An 18,244-nucleotide genomic window follows, 5' to 3' on the forward strand; every position below is an offset into this window, starting at 1 on the left:
ACTCATTTACATTCTCATTTGCCCAATAATATCAGATCAATTAAGCACAAAATTGTAAATGGAACATCAATATTGGTTTCCATGCTCCTACAAATAAAAGGAATCCAAAATAATCTGTGAATTCATCTTCTTAAAAAGTCCTGCAGTCTTGAGAATAAGTTGTCTGCAGTTATTTTGAATCATTGCCAGAAATTTCTATGGTATTTCAACAACCACTACCCATATTTCTTTCCCATGATCACACCATGGACACAATGCTGCATTGTCAGCATGTTGTTACCAACTTGCTGAAGGTCATGTGATCCATCGAGGTCACCGCGACAGCCAATAGGAAACCCCAGGAGGGAAATAGTGTGACCTCAACTCAGCTGAGGTTGAAGTGGAGGGGGGGGGGGTGAATAATGTATTGTTAATAATCAGATGGTAGGATTTCACCTGACCTGACCACATGTTTAGATTTTTTGTTTTCACTTGGGGGAAAACAAGACATACCATGAGTGTAGAACAACAACTGTTTTTGTAATCAATGTAAAATTAATTCACCATTGGTTTTGAAAAAAGAGAGCAAGTTGAATACAATCGGAGAACCTGCACCGAGTGCTTGGTTACTACCACTGGCGACCAAAGACAGATCTACTAGTTTCCTGACCCGACCCTGATTTTTGGTGTTCAGGCAAACTTGTTCTGTTAAACCCATCCATGAAATAAGGAAAGATATTGTGAAATGACTTTTGTTTACTACAACTAACTTAAATGTGTGTTTTATTACAATCGCTGCAATCTTGCCAAGTTGACCGAATGTGAGCGATTGACTAATATGCCTTGTTCTTTGCGAAATCCATCGGCCTCCATGAACGCTTCAAAACTTGATGGAAACAGTGGCTACTTGAGATGCGCATAATCACAACACGGCCCATGATCAGTTAATCTGAGTCAGGGCAAACAGGGACCTCATGCACACATGATTTGAATTTAAATTTTCATTAAAAGCTTCAAACCTCACTTGAACTGCATTCATCACAAGACTATTTGACATTTGAGTTGGAGTACCAACTTTCTATTTCTCTGAATGTAAGGCCGTGTCCGAAACGACGACTTCGGCTACAGCTACGTCTGTTGAAGAATAGGCAGACGCGCGCGATCTAGCCATAGCTGTAGCCGAAGTCGCCGTTCGGACACGGCCTAACTTGAGTCTGTGCTCTAAACATGTTTATAATCAAGCCTCTGATAAAAACCCTTGCGAACAAGAAGTTAAACAGAACAGTGTTCAACTAAAGTTCTCCACAGTCTGTGCTATACGACCATGATCCAAGCCCATGATCTTTGCTCAAATTCCATCAATGATTCAATGTAAATCAGATGCAAATGAGCTACATACTCGCATAAAATTTGCATAATTTGTAATACAAATGAAGAAGAATGTGCTTGATGAACAGTTCATGACTTGGTACTATTCTCGGAAGTGACCACAGATGTTGTAAGCAAACATGTAGCCCTAGTCAAAATATTGGGTCCCATACCATCACATGATCCGAAAAGGTTTGTAACTAAAATGACAAACAAGTACAATAACACAGCGAATACAATCCCCATTGTACTCGCAGTGGACTTAGGACTCCTCAAGACAATACTTTTTTTTGTTATCTACAATGGTGATTAGAGTCCTCTATTTCACAATCAACATAGTAATCACTTGTTATATGGATATTATAATATACAAACAGTAGCTTTAGAGCTTTACTCAAGCCTGTATGCTTCGATTTTGAAAAGGGCAAGGGCACCAAGGCATTTTCTCATTGGTAAGGGCACCCTATGATGAAATTGCAATCTTGTAAAGAGTGTTTTAAGGGCACAAAGGCAATGAGGGGGCATAGAAGCATGTTGCCTCAGTGAAGGATCGGGCCTGTTTACTATCTTACAAAAAAAAACTCCAATCGGAAAGCTTTGACAAATTTAAGGAATGTTTATGTAGGTATTGGTAATAGTTTCACACCAATGTTCACACACACCTAGATGTTCAAACACTAGTTCAAACACCACTTTTGTATTTTCCTTACCCTTACACAACCCTAAACCGTACCAAGCATGCCAATCACCAGGGGTTCTCGGAACATAGGGTTTTAAGAACATAGGGGTGTTGGAACTTAAAGGAGTCACCTTGAGAACGGATTTAGAACTTGCAGTATAGAAAAGCACACTTGATAAATTAGACTATGATCTGTGGTCCTTTCCTTATGCACTGACCATCAGCTACATGATTAAAAACTTATCAAGGCAATCAGAAAAAAAGTTTTGCGATCAGACCTCCTATTCACAAAATAGCATGAACTATTACACCGAGTTTAACAACAATTTGTTCTAAAACAAGATCAGATCCCTTATTTCAATTAATATTTCCAGACAGACAGACAGACAGACAGACAGACAGACAGACAGACAGACAGACAGAATTTTGGGTATCAACATTTGCCAATAACACGATTCACAAAATGCACCAAACCGAAAAATATTGCCAGACAGTAGTTACACCCGAATCCCTCTTTAACTATTCATCAAAACTACTCTTCCGTTAAAACTATTCTGTTTAAATTGTCCATTAAGTGCCACGGCTGGCCGATTCGTACACATCATTTCAAATCACAACGTGAGCTTCAAATTAATAGGCCTAAATACCCTGTAGACCATATCGGAGGGAAGCGCACAACTTTAAAAGGACAAGTACTGTAGTGAGGTATATTCTCAGGGTTTGGAATGCCCTGAACTTTTATAAAGACTGGCCAGCAAGACTGGTTTAAGTTGTCACCTCACTAGTCCATCCTTCTTCACCGTGTCGATCTTTCAAAATTAAATGGGGATGAAAGCTTTTCAACACTAAACTAGCCAGATAGACCATTAGATTTCTGACTGGTTGTTATAACTGGCTGGTTTGTTTTTCAAATTTTCTGCTTGCAATCTTTTGAAGCTGCCTCACACTTCAACCAATCCATCCAAGCACATTCCATCTGATAACAGGTTCAACGCAGCACATACCCAGATCTCAAGCAAACATTCTCCTGACAACCATTCACCACTCCAGAGTAAACTCAGACCCCACCCCTTTCTCGGAGATTCCAGGGCGATTAACCCTGAGGGATAAGCAACTAAAGATGCTCAAACAAGCTCAAGGGGTTACCTTTAGCTGTGTATTATAAAGGGATTACACTACGGCAGACAGAGGACTCTTCTGAAAGACCAGGGACTTGTTTTCATCACCAACACAGAATGAACACAGCAACCACCCAGAACTAGTGGACCAGTCAACCGAAGTAGCTATGGTATGCACCCATAGAAATGGGAGTGGCAGAGTTTTTACACTACAATACACAAAAATCACAACAACCTTCAAGCCAACACCCTTTTTAAACAGTCTTTTCTCTTCGCTGATACTGCACAATAAATGTGCGTGTTGAGTTTTAACTTGTGTTCCGAACGGATGAGCAACCTGGTTGATATTGATGTTTTTCATTTTATTCTTTAGGAAATTTTCGTTCCCATCATGAAGCAATTTCAAGGTGACAAATCAAGGAAAGCCAAGGTCTATACCGAGGTGCATTTAGATTGTCTAATCTATCAGTAAAAATTATACAACTTTAGTATAATATTAATAATTTATTTAGTCTTTTTATAAAAAAAGGTAAGAATTTATTAACTGTTTTACCCTATTTATTGTTTAACAATGATCAAGATAAGAAATTCTTTATCTGCTCTGAGGTAACAACAAAAGTCATTTTGGAATTTGTAAACAACCTATCATTGACTTTGAACTTCAGTGCAACACTAAAAGAACAAGTGTTAATAATATCGGCTTTGAAGGGTGGCTATTTTATGAAACAAAATAAAAGTTTGGTATCAGGTTTCAAACTCCAAAACAACCATAGGTTGTAAATCAATCTCTGGAATAGCCCAACTTGGATATTTGACCTCAGAATCAACTGTAAGTGTAACCAACTCTTCATAATGCACCCAGGGTCACTCTCTGCAGATAATGGTGGTGGGTTGGGTTAAAGGGACAAGATGCCTTGGATCGGGCGAGTTGGTCCATGAATAGTGTTTGAAACCAATTGTTATGAAATGCATATGGTTAGAAAGATGTTTTAACAGTAGAATGAAATGATCCACACAAATCTGCCTCGAAATTGCATGGTTTTCCATTTATTTTACGAACTAACACGGCCGGCCATTTTGTTGAGTCAAAAATTTGACTCTATAAATGACATGCTGTGCTAGTTCACCACATATAAGGAAAACTGTGCAATTTCGAGGCATTTTTGTGTGGATTCTACTTTTAAAACATCTTTCTAACCATATGCATTTCATAACAAACGGTTTCAAACATTTTTCATAGACTAACTCGCCCTATCCAAGGCAAAAAATACTCATGTTATCACTGGTCTAACCCTACATTGTAGCATTCCTCTCATAAAAAACCTCAACTACTCTGATTCGGTCAAGTAAGAAAACAAACCAGTTAATTGTCCTAGTTATTTTCAAGCATGAAATTTGGTCCTTGGGAAAACCATTTTTTTTCTCTCTTCTAGACCTAACAACTAGTGAACTCTATCACTTCAATGACAAAAGTCTGGTCTGAAGACGAATTCACACAGTCTCCATTAATTCATGTGGTTAAACTGTGGATGCTCTAGCAGACAGTTACCAAGTGCTGCTTTCATACCATATTGATTTTCCAGAACACAAAAGTGAAAGGGCTTTTATCAAGGGATCTCCCCAAACCGCAATACAAAACAGTGGGATTTAGCTCCTGACCAAAACTGGAGATACTGACCATGGAAATAAGGCTGTGCAAATCACTGCCTATTGGTGGTCCCCCTTTCAGGTTAAGCCAACCGTACATTCCACCCTAAACCATATTGATTTTCTAAACCATCAGTCCAGTCCTACTTTTCAACTTGACCCATTCACCAGCAACCCTTTCCACTTCATTGGCACCAAAGGAAAAAGAAAACTTTTGACATGGGATTAAGAATCACTGATCTAATCCAGGGAAACAACAATCCTGGACTAATCCTGATTGAAAAAAAAACCTCAAAGCACCATCCCAAATCAACTTCATGCCTGACTCCTCTCTTCCACAGATTTTCACAAGTATGTGTGGAAGCTAAAAGCTTGACAAAACCTCAAGTTATGTTTCTTTAAGATGTTCTTCAACCACCCTGAGATGTTTCTTACACACTTCGCAAAAAGTTCCACAACATTGAGACTAACCAGGTATATTTGTAATGCTTTTAAAACATTCAAGAACATGGCTGGAATTACAAGGAGGTCATGCCTCTGTTGCCCATTATCTTGGCATCGGTGCCCCCTCAACAGTTTCCAACATCCTTGAATCTTTTTAAATGGAAGTGCCCTTTGCAAAAAGAATGTAAATGGCCTTGCCCTCTCAAAGATGAAATTCCAGTCTTGCAAGACACCTTGGGACCTTTAATTGTGATACCAGCAGATGCTCAAGAGGTGTGGTTTTGGATTTCTTCCAAACCAAAATTACTTCCCAGAAAAATTTGTTTACAAAGGTGACCAAACAGTGAGCACTTTCCACAAGCTAGAGACATAAATACATATATGTTTTTACTCAACTGATCGCTCTTTTTTAATATAGAATCCCTCTTTTAAGGTGTGGACGCTGATTCTTCAAACATGGAGGAAAGACTTTATATCTTGCTTCAACCGAACCAAGGCTCATGCTTTAGCCAGCAACATACTAGAGGCATGTTGACAAATCCTACCATGTAGGCATAATGTTATTTTAAATGCACCCAAAAATGGTTGCTTTTTACAAGGCAATCTTATCTAGCATGGATTCTTCGTTCAGGGGATCGATGAAGGGACATCTTCTGTTTTTACAACAAAAAATAAATAAGCACGCTATTTAGCATGATCAGTTGCCATGGTACCTCAACCAAGCCTGGAAATTAGCTTTATCACAAGGGGAAGGCCGTCCATACAGGCGTGTAGAACAGTCAGCCAGTACCCAAGTTTCATGTTAATTGTGTGAAGTCAATTGCAGTATTAAGTTCGTTTGCACTTCAGTTATAAACCAGCTCAAGTAACTCAACAAACACGTAAATTACGTTTTTAATGTCTGGATATTGCAAAGGCCTGTATGCTCCGATTTTGAAAGGGCAAGGGCACCAAGGCATTTTCTCTTTGTTTAAAGACACCCCCTTAGAGGAAATTGCACATTTTTACTGGATTTTTTCAAGGGCCTCAACTCAATGACCAGGGGGAACGGAGGCAAAAATTGCCTTCGTTGCCTCAGTGAAGTATCTGGCCTGATTGCAGTCAAACTTGAGCACAATTCATGTTCACTTCCATCACACCTAATGCTGATCAGTTCCATTGAGACTCAATTAAGCATGGACTCTGACTCTACGCATCGCACATCTCAACCACCTTCACACTCCAGCCCTACGCTTATCCACAACTCGTTCTACATGTGTCCTCAATACCACTGGAAAAGGTATACATCCACTTTTCAAACATTAAGTGTTTAATGTTGTTGTGGTTTTAATATTCATGGTATAAAATTCAAACGTGCGCCCTCATTAAATGTTCAAAAGATGAATTGAAAATCAATGTATTATTTGTAATTTAATACCCATCTCAAAAACGCAAAAATATCTAATTATACAAATGGATTTCAGAATGGAGGTTGAGTGTGATAGTTACTGTAACGTACGCACATGTTCTGGTGTTTGCACCTTTTCCATAATCGGGTCTTTTGTCTCCGGCGTTATTTGTATGCGGCTGGGATTTGGTTCGGGGCCAAACACATGTTGGTTACTCGGTACTTATACGTCATTTAAAACTTTCAACACTGTATCCGGCTGGCGGCAGCAGTGTCACAACTGACGCAAGAGACAATTTGCGTTTGTAATCAATAGAAAGGGAACAATGCTAAACCAAACACGGGCCTGACCAGCTGGGCCACTATGGAGTGTGCTTAAGCGGCTCAAACAGCAAATTGAAAATTCACTGGACACAGGTGTATTCATTTAGGAAAAAAGGGAATTCTGTATAAATTATTTTGTTCCCACTACATAGAAGGCCTACACACTGCACATAGGATTTTCCTGTTTCCTACAAAATATATGAAGTACACATTTGCAGGATATGAATTGTGTTTCACAAAACGGTTATTTGTTTTATTGTAAATAATTTAAAGGAAACTTAGTTTCCTTATGCATAGATATGAATTGGGTTTTACAAACGTTTATTTGTGATATAATAAAGGAAACTTAGTTGGCTTCATCAATTGGTTAATTATTTGTCCAAAGTGAATTTTAAGTTCAATGTTTGTAAATTAAAACTTCAATTTGCATTTTGAGCGGATTTGGCACACCAGGTGTTTCCATTTTCAGTAATGTACTTTTTTTCAGACAAACATATGAATGAATGCAATGAATGTAATTTGTGAAGAAGAAAAAAAAGTAAGACAGGGAATTGGTGCTATGTGTGTCTTACTTCTGAACCATACTTAACTTTCAATCATAGCAAAGTTTACATTGTGATTAAGACCAATCTTTTTTTAATAACTACAGTATGTATCTTGAAAAATTCAAACAAAATTTTCAAGTCTAGACGTCCATAGCTTGGCTTAGTGTCAAAACTGCTCATGAATCCTCATCCCTCTTTAATTTCAACTTCCTTCAAACAACGAAACACCGTGTTTTCACCATGTGTGTACAAAATCCGACCAGTGTGGTCGAAACCACATGCCAGGACTGCTGTCTAGACAAATAGGCATTAATATGTTAAACAATTCAAGTTTGATGGGAATGGTCCAGAACTACATGTACACATGCCAGAAACTTCAAGCCTGATCTTTAAAGGTGCAAGGCCATTTTAAATTTTGACTTCTACTGGAAAATGGAAACTGTCTTTGGGAAACTTCTGAAGGGGCACTAAGGCAAAGACGAGGCCTCCAGGCCTGGGACTCCACACTTCATCTGTGATTGTTCTTGTGCCCAAAACAAAAATTTACGAACTTCAAGAATGATTGCGTTCAAAGGCTTTCAAAGGCTAGGTGTTGTTGTTCCCTTGAAAACCGCGATCAGAAGTCCAACACATAACAATTTTGTTTTTAAGTTTTTTTATATAACCACATAGTCCTACCTATGAGTAGCACGCATCCCCATATTGTGCATTATTCTCCTTATAAAGTGGTTCTAAAAAAAGAATTTTTTTTTTTTAAATACCCCCAAACGCAACTTAGAAAATACAGATTGTACTTGTACAATATAAGACCAAAATGAAATTTATAAACAAAACAATTTGAGATTGAACTTCCACAACCAAAGTTTTACTGTCCCCTGGACTAAATGTAGTGCATCATTATCATGAATAATCAGCAGTCTTTAGCAAGCTAGGTCATCAGTGACCTTAATCTTAAGCAAGGTTAAATTGAGGTGACTTTTTTTTTCTCTCTCGCTAGACATGATGGTTTAGTCATCAAAACAAGTCTTTGGTTCCCACCCTAAAAGGGATCTCCTATTCAGGCTGGCTGCTGGAGGGTCAAAAACTCAATGGAGATCTAGTATCCTTAGTTTTGGTTTCATTCACAGGGTTCACAACTTCAGTAATTTGTTAATTCATCCATTTAATGATACCATGCTGTGATGTATAGAAAAGTCTAAACTTGCGCTGACTTTTGTTAGAAATTTCACAGTCATTGACCATAGGAAAACAGTTTACAGGAAATTCTCAAACCAAGTCACTTGTGCTGATTTTTTATTTTGTATTTCACACATATTGACCGTAGGAAAACACAACTGCATACACTACAGGAAATTACCAACCCAAGTCAAATCCACAAAAATATGAACACAGGTAGGGCTTAATACAAAAAGTCTTATCTTGAAGAAGTTATATTGAAAACAAGTCTGAACTTGAAGTGTTTAACTTTAACCCCAATACTTTTTTTTTTGGGGGGGAGGGGCACCTCTGTGAGAGAATTTTAAATTTCTACACAAGGATTTTTAAAGGAGATAACATAAATCCAATCCCATTATTTGCCTTTGTAGTGTAAAGAATCAGGCCTTCAGGCATAACACATGCAGTGCACATCATTTCATTTTATGGCTCATTAATTTCCAATCATGTTCCGCCCACTCAATAGTCCCAGAGTCAGACTATTTTGTTTTTTGTACCCACCAAAAACATCACCTCAAATCATAGCTCTATGCTCAAATTCACCACTCAACAAATAACAAGATCAGCTACTTTTTTGACAAGCTCAATATATTTCCCCCAAATTTTTTGTTGAAACAAAATCAAGTGTAACCTTCACTGTACCCACCCAAAACATCACCTCAAATTCGCCACTTAACAAAATGTCTGCACATGAAAACAAGATCAAATAATATTTTGACAACCTCAATATTTTCCCCGAAACTTCTTGGCAGAGAGCATTCATGCTGACATCCACAGTTTGCCGTTCATCCTGTCTGGGTCAAAACCCCAACTGACACAAGGATGATGAAACCACCATATGATATTTCAGTGGTTTGATTTTCTCAAGGTGTACCACATCAAACCCTCGCTCTGCGATCAAACAGTGTAACCTCCAACCAGTAAGGTCTCCTGACCTCATGCGACCCAGGATCCTTGACCCCCCTAGCTGGAATCTGACCCCCTAGCTGGAATCTGATTACCTTGCAGAAAGCCAACACTCGGTAGCAGCAGTAAACCCCTTGCTAGAATTTCGGGGCCTGAGTTGTGGGAACTCACAGCGCCCATTTTACCACCAACAAATTTACTTCGTAATTTTCACACACATGGTGTCCAGGAGTGTCAGACTTTAATTAAGACATGATTTAGTTTTGATTTAATTAATAAGTAACACAGAAAGATGGTTTATTTGAATGAATTTTTGCAGCAGTTCCAATCTTAAAGTTCAACTTTATGTCCAGTGCATGATTCCATAAAGCTGTTAAGCAGAAAATACCACTTGTCAAATTTCTTTGCTAAGCAAAAAATAAGTGGGGTACCATTTACAACAATGTTAACTCTGGCTGGTAACCTGTTTCTGTTTCAAAGCAATACTTTTTCTGTTCTAAGCATTGTTATGCTTACAGGCTGTTATTTTTAAAGTAGGCTATATGGAAACAATTTAAAATGCATCATCAGTTACACAATCTTAGATTGTAAGAAACAATATCGACACTGACTTTTCAATAAAAGTTTCAGTAGTTAGTTCCCTGCTCAATGATTTCACAGATCAACAAAGTCTGAATGAATGGTTCATTTCAGAAAGCACTATGTCATATAACCCCCTCCCACACACCACTACGTAGCCGGACCATATGTTACTTATTTAAAACAATACTCAGCACATTGAACATGCCAGCATGGTCTTGAAACCCTACCCAGTCAATTCTATTAGACATTGCACCCCAAGTGCAAACAGGAAATGAAAACGAACTGCAACCGAATGTCAATAATTTGAAACCAAATTCAAACAAAATGGTACTAGGTAGTCCTGTCACCACAATAATGATTGAGGCAAGTCTTGGTATGTAAAAACTAAATACACCACATTATTATACTTGCAAACAAACAGATGCTTTCTTGAACCAGTACAACACATCAGGCCTGTATGCTTTGTTATGAAAGGGCAAGTGCACCAAGACATTTTCTCCTTAGTAAAGGACACCCAATGAGGAAATTCTAAATTTCTACTAGCATTTCAAGAGCACCAAGGCAATGACCAAGGGCATGGAGACAATAGCAGTTAAATATGAGGGTTTTGATGAAACCAAAGAGAGCATATTACTAGACTTAACATTGCAACACACTATTTGAAACATTTTCTGCCAAGTTGCAGTCTTCGTTTACACTCAGCATCTTGGTCCAACCCCTTCAGAAAAAAAGTATCTTCAATGACGTAACCCCTGCCAGACAGAAAGCACAAGCGCTTTCACAGAGAATGAGAAACCAATTGAATGGGATGGGTGTGTCGATAATAGAAACTTCACTCCTATTCATTGGTAACAATCACTCTCAGTCAGTCAGTCAGTCAGACTTACTGCCTACTAACTTTGTATCAACCAAACGAGAACTACTGGCGGTACATCGGGTGAATGCACGTTTCATGGACACTGACTGGTACAAGTTTGGTTTGAGGACATCAAGTGTCAGCCACCAATATTTTAGCCAGGATTTGGTAAATGGGTGTCCAAATTTCCTGAGTATTTAAAAACTAGGTGTACATATTGCTCATTTACAATACATAATACTTGTTCATGAAAATCCAAATCTAAAACAGGGTGTCTAAAAGACACTCAGACACACCTCTGGCTAACACAGCCACAATTTTCTAGGTATCTGTAGGTTTAATACCAAGTTTAAATTGTGGAATATGAACAAGTTTCAATGTTTCGAAGTTTCCCAATCGACTTTAAGAGCTTGAAGTACATTGCATCAACTTTAAATGGATTACATTGTAGATTTAAATGCAATAGGTTCAAATGAACAATCGAAACTCACGCTCGCTCAAGTTGTGTGGCTTGGACAAATATCAAAGTGAAGTACAAGTAAATAAACTATAAATTGAAACTTAAGAGTTGACCATACCAGGCAGAATACATTTTGGGTCCAAGAATGACAAGTTGATATTTAAAAGTATGTATGCTGCCGCTGATGTGTGTGAATAATTTCCCCCAGTAGAGCTATGCATCACTGGCTGGGATGGGAGAAACATATGTAATCAGTTTCATACAACAGTGCACTAACTACTGACCAAATAAAATAAAAGCATTGCCGTTATTGATAAATTTGTCATCTCAACTTCAAGTTGAACGATGGTTAGTAGACGCACACAGCGGATACTGCTAGTTAACTGGCCAAGGATTCCACAACATGTGATTAAATGCTATAAAACTGAAGCGTTTAAAACCACATCCTGCTATTCATAACAAACTGCTCCAGTTCTAGATGGGGAGTTTCCTGAAGTAGCATCTCTTAAAATCAGCATCAGAAACAAGGTTTTCTGACGTTGCCAGGTACATAAATCAACACTTTAAAACACTGACAGAGTATAGGCAGTTGGGCAAGTGTGTGGCCTGGAATAGAATGCCTGACCCTTTGATAATGTTTTTCTTATTTAGGCCTACTGGCCCCAGTTCTTCAGACTCATTCATTTTGGCAATTGGATATGAAAGGATTTTGGAGTAAAGATTTTTATATAATATTTTATCAACACTAGAACAGGACATTGCCACATCATACAACCTTTAAAAACACAAACAATGTCCTACAGCGTATGTAAAACTACATTATAAATCTAAATAAAAGGATTCTCCCTTTCCTAAATTTTTACAGCAAGTTCCAATACATATATACTTGATAAATTTAACAAGCAGTCCCTCAGTTTCGGTCACTTTATTCAATCTCTCCACCTTGACCCAAAATACTGAATTCAGTTCACAGGAAGTCAAACAGAAGCCGGTGCCAAAAAACTTTGTTCAAAATTCGCACACAACAATGAACGGAAATAGTTTGATGGGGAGTTCACCCTCCATTGAAGAAAGCGCCTGATTCACAGTCTAACGTTTTCACAGCTAGCCATGCGTGAGAGGAGATCCTAGAATTCATTATTCAACAAGTGCTATTGAAAAGCAAGGTTCCCATAGATACAATAGTAGGGTAAGGTTTACTTGTGAATGAAGTGGGCGTAGTCCTCCATGTGTTAGTGTGTGTGTACCATGCTGCATGGCTCAGCAAATATCAACTTTCACACAGCATACACATGCAACAATATGGTTTTGCTGTACCGGCAAAAGTGACACCATGCATGTTGTTGTCTGTTTTTTTTAAATGATTGCATTGGAATCCATTTTAAGCTTCATGTGATAGCAGACCAATTTCAGTTTCACTCTACTGTAAACAAAATAGTATGCAGCAGGTAGTTTCAATGATGCTGTGACGAAGTTGGACGTTACTTCTATTATCTCATATTTCAATTATGACTATTGGACATTTCAACTATTACGCTTTATTAGTCCAGTCTGGAAGTGGAACTAACGTCATTAGTAACAACAATGGTCGATGAATTATTCTACTATCAGTCTCGATACTGTGAAGACTGAATGGCAATTTTTGTAAACATACAAGGAAGAACTTAGATTTAAAAAACATTGACATAATTGAGACAGATATAGTGGGGGGAAACACCCCACGTTACCACATTTATGGATTGGACACAATCTTGTATTTGCTAATATCTTTCACCAGATTATAGTAGTCGTCATATCATCATGGAGGAAGAAAATGTAGAAAGAACTGGGTACTGGAAGAATTTCTTGACATCATCTTCTTTCACAATCACACATTCAACAATGCTATAATGGAATTATTTACTGTTCTAACTTTGATTCAGTTTTAAGCTTTGATAGCCTCTAATAACTAACAGAGATTTCCTTGTTCGTATGTTAATGTTTCACTTTCAGACTAATGTTATTTGAAATAATACATTTAATAATAAGTTTCAACATTGCAATTGTTAAAATAATTCCTTCATAAGTTTCTTGACGTTCAAGTGTAGTTTCACACATTTATATGACCTATTGTTTATGTGTAAATAGAATTAGAATTATTATAATTAATATGAACTAACATAAATATAACTTATTAATATTAAAAAAAGAAAAATACAGTTTGTTTGTTGACTATTTTTTTGAACAAAAATCAAAAACACAGTTTTCCAATGTTACTGTATAAAAACACAGGATCGTTAACACAAATAGTGTTTCGAGTGATACGCAAAGATCTGAAGATTAAATTTAAATTGTGATAATTTAAAACAACTTGTGCAACAAGTTACAGCATGATGATGTACATGGTACATGTATGATGGGGGTTGACCACAGTGCAGTGTTAAAAATGTCTATGCCTGGTTTAATAATAATATTAAACAAAAAGTAATACAATTTCCAAACAATTAACAAGCAAAAATTGCTTCAATTATTCACAAGGACAGACATTAAGAACACAGTGACGCTTTATTGCTGTTTACATCTGAGTAATAAACTGTTTATTCATGGTTTATCAGACGAAAATATGGAGAGAGGCCGAACCATATGTAAACTGTCTGCTGGAACTTGAGCTATTTTGTATGCAAAAAAATAACAGAATTCCTACCACATTATGGAACACGTCGGAGTCCAGAATGTACTTGAAATCACTCTCTTCACCCTCGTAAAGACTACTTCCACCAAGAATGTCATCCATTGCGATGCTGTGCCGCGGTCGTTGGTCGGTCCGGTCCGAAATCGGGAAAATCTGGCAGGGTCTTCGGACCCACTTCTCTTGCTTTTGGTTGATGTCTGCTAGAATAGTGCACATATGGGTTTATGCGCTGAGCGTCAACAACGTACGGATATATATTTCCTGCAACATCCTGTGCATGTACTGTGCACATGCACGGACACTTAATTATGCAAATTATAACCCCGTGATGCACAATGACCTTTTGGTGGGCGGACGGAGGCCGTTCTAAAAATCTATGACTTTATGTTCCTTACGAGGGCATTTTAACATTGTTATATTAAAAAAGTGGGTCTCTTTCTTGACATTTTGTTAATAAAATGTATGTTGCAGAAGAACTTCATTTTTTTGCGTTGATTTGCAATTTTCTATCGCCATATGGACACACAGCTTGTAAAATATGAGATGCAAATCAGCATCATTTTCGTTCGTCGGTGACGCCACGTCTTCTTCGCAATAAACAGCTGTAGCCAATGGGATCCCTCCGTATTTTTCGTAAAACTGAATATTCATAATTTGATGCAAGAACTTGATCGGTTGCAGAAAATGTCTCCGCCCACGATAGTAATTCTAGATGTTGATGATGTTCAAAACCACGTTTTGGAAAGTGACGATTCAACTAAATTTACATGAATCACCGCTGATCCACCGCCTAGTACTTAAGCAGCATGCATCATCAGAGTCCAGCATTCTCCAAAAGACGATCAGAGCATACTGATCGAAACGTCGAGTTAACCCAACGGTTCTTTTCAGAACCACCCCAACTCATTTAGAGATTGTTATTACATGGTGTTACCGCAAACTCTTCTATATCTTATCTCCACCATGCAAAGTTTCAAATCCTACTTATGAATCATGCTGACATGTCAATTTGTCAGTATTTGAAGTAAATAAACAAACAGTATAATACACATCCAGAAGTCCTGTACAACAAAAGCACACATTTGACGGTGTCTGCATAGTTTCCAACCAAGAAAAGACAAGAAAAAAAGCACCGTGACTATAAAGAGCTGTTGCAACCGAAAATGGTACCAATGCAAACAACCACTGTTTATGGTGAAACGTGAGGCTAATTAAGCAAATTATTCAGGAAGTATAGCAACAAACAGGAAGCATACAATGAATAAAATTAAAAAATAAAAGAAAAGGAAAGAGAAATGTAGAGAGAAAGCAAATAAATTATATTTATGACTATGAGATATCGATACTTTTAATTGGCACAACTCATATGACTTTTGCTAGTTCATCATGTGAGAAATATATGAGTTTCTTTTTTTTTAAAGTCTGCCCCCCCCCCCAAAAAAAAACAACTACAAACCAAAAACCACCAAGTGGGTGGGCCACTTCAAACATCGGTATGATCCGTCACACTTTGTCTGCAAACTTTGAACAACTGAACAAAGTATTCCTTTGCACGAACTTTTTTGATTAATGGGTATGCTAAAGATTAAGTCTTCATGCCGTTCATAACATAGAACAATATTATTGTCTTTTTCTAATAAAAAATGGACACCTAAAAATTAACCGTTGTATGAAAAGTGTTTGGCGTTTCTTCGTGTGCATAGAGTGCAGACGACGACACCCACATGTTTATTTTTAACGGACGTACCAAAGAGCGCCCTCTTGTGATTTTGGAACGTAGATTGTTTACACTGCTCACCAGCGGAATAAAACGCGAAAAACACGTTGGAACTGGTACCCGGTGATATTCACTTAGCAACGAGTAATTAATTGAACCTCGATCGCGAGCAATCTGAAAATGCACGGAAGGACCAACTACGTCAAAATAATTTAATCAAAATAAACATCTTCAAGGAGCCTTCCCTTTTGGTTTACTCACCACTGGAAAATGACAAGATACTAAAGAAGAGTGTGTTCCTAATCAGAAGCTAGCAATCGAGGTACATAAATATTTCAATGATTAAAATATCCTGATTTATGTTCAGTGTTTTACACAGTTTTTAAAATTTAAAAGTTAGTTAACTAACTTGTTTACCGTTTATTGTTCGTGTTGTTTACTGCTTGCAGTTAGAGATGTATTTTATTTACTCACTTACATTGGTCTTATTCATTGAGGCATTTCCCTGAAGTGTGAGGTAGATAAACATATGTATTTGTGCAATTTATAGATTCATTTATTTTTTTACATCATTAAGTTTCAAAAACATAGAATCAGTTCTGTAGTAAACAATCAACAATCACAACCAGTGATTGTATTTGTATATGAACATCTTCTGTGACTAGACTGTGTGAGTGACTCAGCTGGTGATTGAGTGTGACACGTTTTTGCAGGTTCATTGTTTTTTCTTTGACTTGAGAAACAATAAATAAATAGTGGGGCATTAATGCAAAGGTAATATCAACTGATGTCCTCTTTATCTTCCTTGGCTTATTGAAGCTTTGGATGTATTTTTAAAAACTCAATGAGTTTGCAACTTTTGTGTTTCCCCATTACCACGGCCCAATAATCCTTGATTCTTTGTGATGCCTCCAATCTAGTGCCCCATTTGCTGATTGGAAGTTCCACTTGTCCAGGCTGGACTCCTCCGTTGCATACATTCAAAGTTACAATAATTGTAATGCTCCACCAAGGGTGGAAGCGACCCCCTTGACGGAGCGTTGAAGGGACGCTCGCTGGAGTGTTAAATTATTAAGTGAATTATTGTAACTAACATTATTTGATGCTCCTGCTGTTTTCATTGGCATACACTGACATTGACATAGTAGTGTTGATTTTTGTCCCTAAATATAAAATAAACTGTTGTTATTTCTTTCTATTATAGATGAGTTCCAGAAACTCCTTGAGTAGCCGGGATGGCGGGAGACCCTTCTCGGCAAACCGCACCCAGCTCCCACCGAGTCGCAGAAATGGACGACCGCACTATCCAGAAATTAAACAGAGAGGTTACTACTCTGATATTCTGAGTGGTGATGCACAACAGCGACTTGGGGTATGTTATTATTAAGGAAGCCAGGCCAATTTTACCCAAAAAATTTTATTTTTAAAAGCATTTAGGCCTATAGCTGAATGTCTTGCTCAAGGACACACTTGTCATAACCGGGATTCGAACCCACACCTTGATGACTCGGCCACCAGAACTGCAGTCTGATGTACTAAACTGCTCGGCCCGAATATGAGAAACCTGTAATTTGTTTCTCACTAATATAAGGACCCAATTTCATCCTGATTTTATTCTCAGCTAACTTTTGTGTTTAAGAACACAAAAAGTGGCTGAGTACAACAAAATTGTGCTTACCAGAATAAGGTTACCAGCCAAAACACAATGTTTATGTACAACTTGTGATTGGTATCCAAGGGTACCAAGGAATTTTCTCCTTGATAAAGGGAACCCTATGAGGAAATTTTTATTTTCTACTAGAGCATTTCAATGGCACCAAGGGTATGGAGGCAATCACCTCCAATGCCTCTGTGAAGTATCAGGTCTCATCTTGGTGTATGATAAAACCACAAATTTATAGCAGTGTTCGAGTTTTTTTTGGGTTTTTTTCAATGAAATTTGTTTCTTCTGCAGAATGTCTTAAGTGGAGCGGAAACCCAGCAAGACACATTATGGAATATATCAAAGGAAAAACACACACCAAAGGTTACGTCTTTCAAGGGCCCTCAAGGAGCTGAACAAGTCACCCAGGAGCAAGGCAAACAAGTCTATGGACCAACCAGTGAAATACTTACAAAATCGGTAGGAATATTTGAAATTGTTCCGTAAGCATTATAAGGAGAAGTTGATCATCTTTTTCACCAGGTGTATAAAATTAAACATTAATTTCAAACATTTTTTAAAATCTGTTATTTTTCTGACATTGTAAATTTTCGGAGTTGGTAGAGAGTGGCAGCACATTAATTAATATCCTACCCAGTTTTTCTTTGTTCAAATCAAAGTTTGCCCAGTTAATTTCCCTTAAC

General features: G+C 37.7%; 2 protein-coding genes across 3 annotated transcripts in view; one reads left to right on the top strand and one right to left on the bottom strand.

Annotated features, from left to right (window-relative positions):
* Positions 1-14,411, bottom strand: part of LOC139939800 (cyclic AMP-responsive element-binding protein 3-like protein 2) — a 31,734-nt gene extending 17,323 nt beyond the window's left edge. Inside the window, exon 1 of the mRNA XM_071935919.1 lies at positions 14,194-14,411. Coding sequence (XP_071792020.1) covers positions 14,194-14,397 — 204 coding nt within the window. The 5' untranslated portion in view covers positions 14,398-14,411. The remainder of the gene's footprint in view (positions 1-14,193) is intronic.
* Positions 14,412-16,054: 1,643 nt separating this feature from the next.
* The window catches only part of LOC139939614 (dynein axonemal heavy chain 1-like), a 62,320-nt gene continuing 60,130 nt past the window's right edge, over positions 16,055-18,244 (top strand). For both annotated transcript variants that reach the window (XM_071935648.1, XM_071935649.1), the window contains exons 1-3: positions 16,055-16,220; positions 17,103-17,270; positions 17,853-18,020. In XM_071935648.1, the coding sequence (XP_071791749.1) occupies positions 17,103-17,270; positions 17,853-18,020 (336 nt within the window). In that variant the 5' untranslated portion in view covers positions 16,055-16,220. The remainder of the gene's footprint in view (positions 16,221-17,102; positions 17,271-17,852; positions 18,021-18,244) is intronic.

The sequence above is a fragment of the Asterias amurensis genome, chromosome 7 (genome assembly GCF_032118995.1).
Source record: "Asterias amurensis chromosome 7, ASM3211899v1".
Lineage (NCBI taxonomy): Eukaryota > Metazoa > Echinodermata > Asteroidea > Forcipulatida > Asteriidae > Asterias > Asterias amurensis.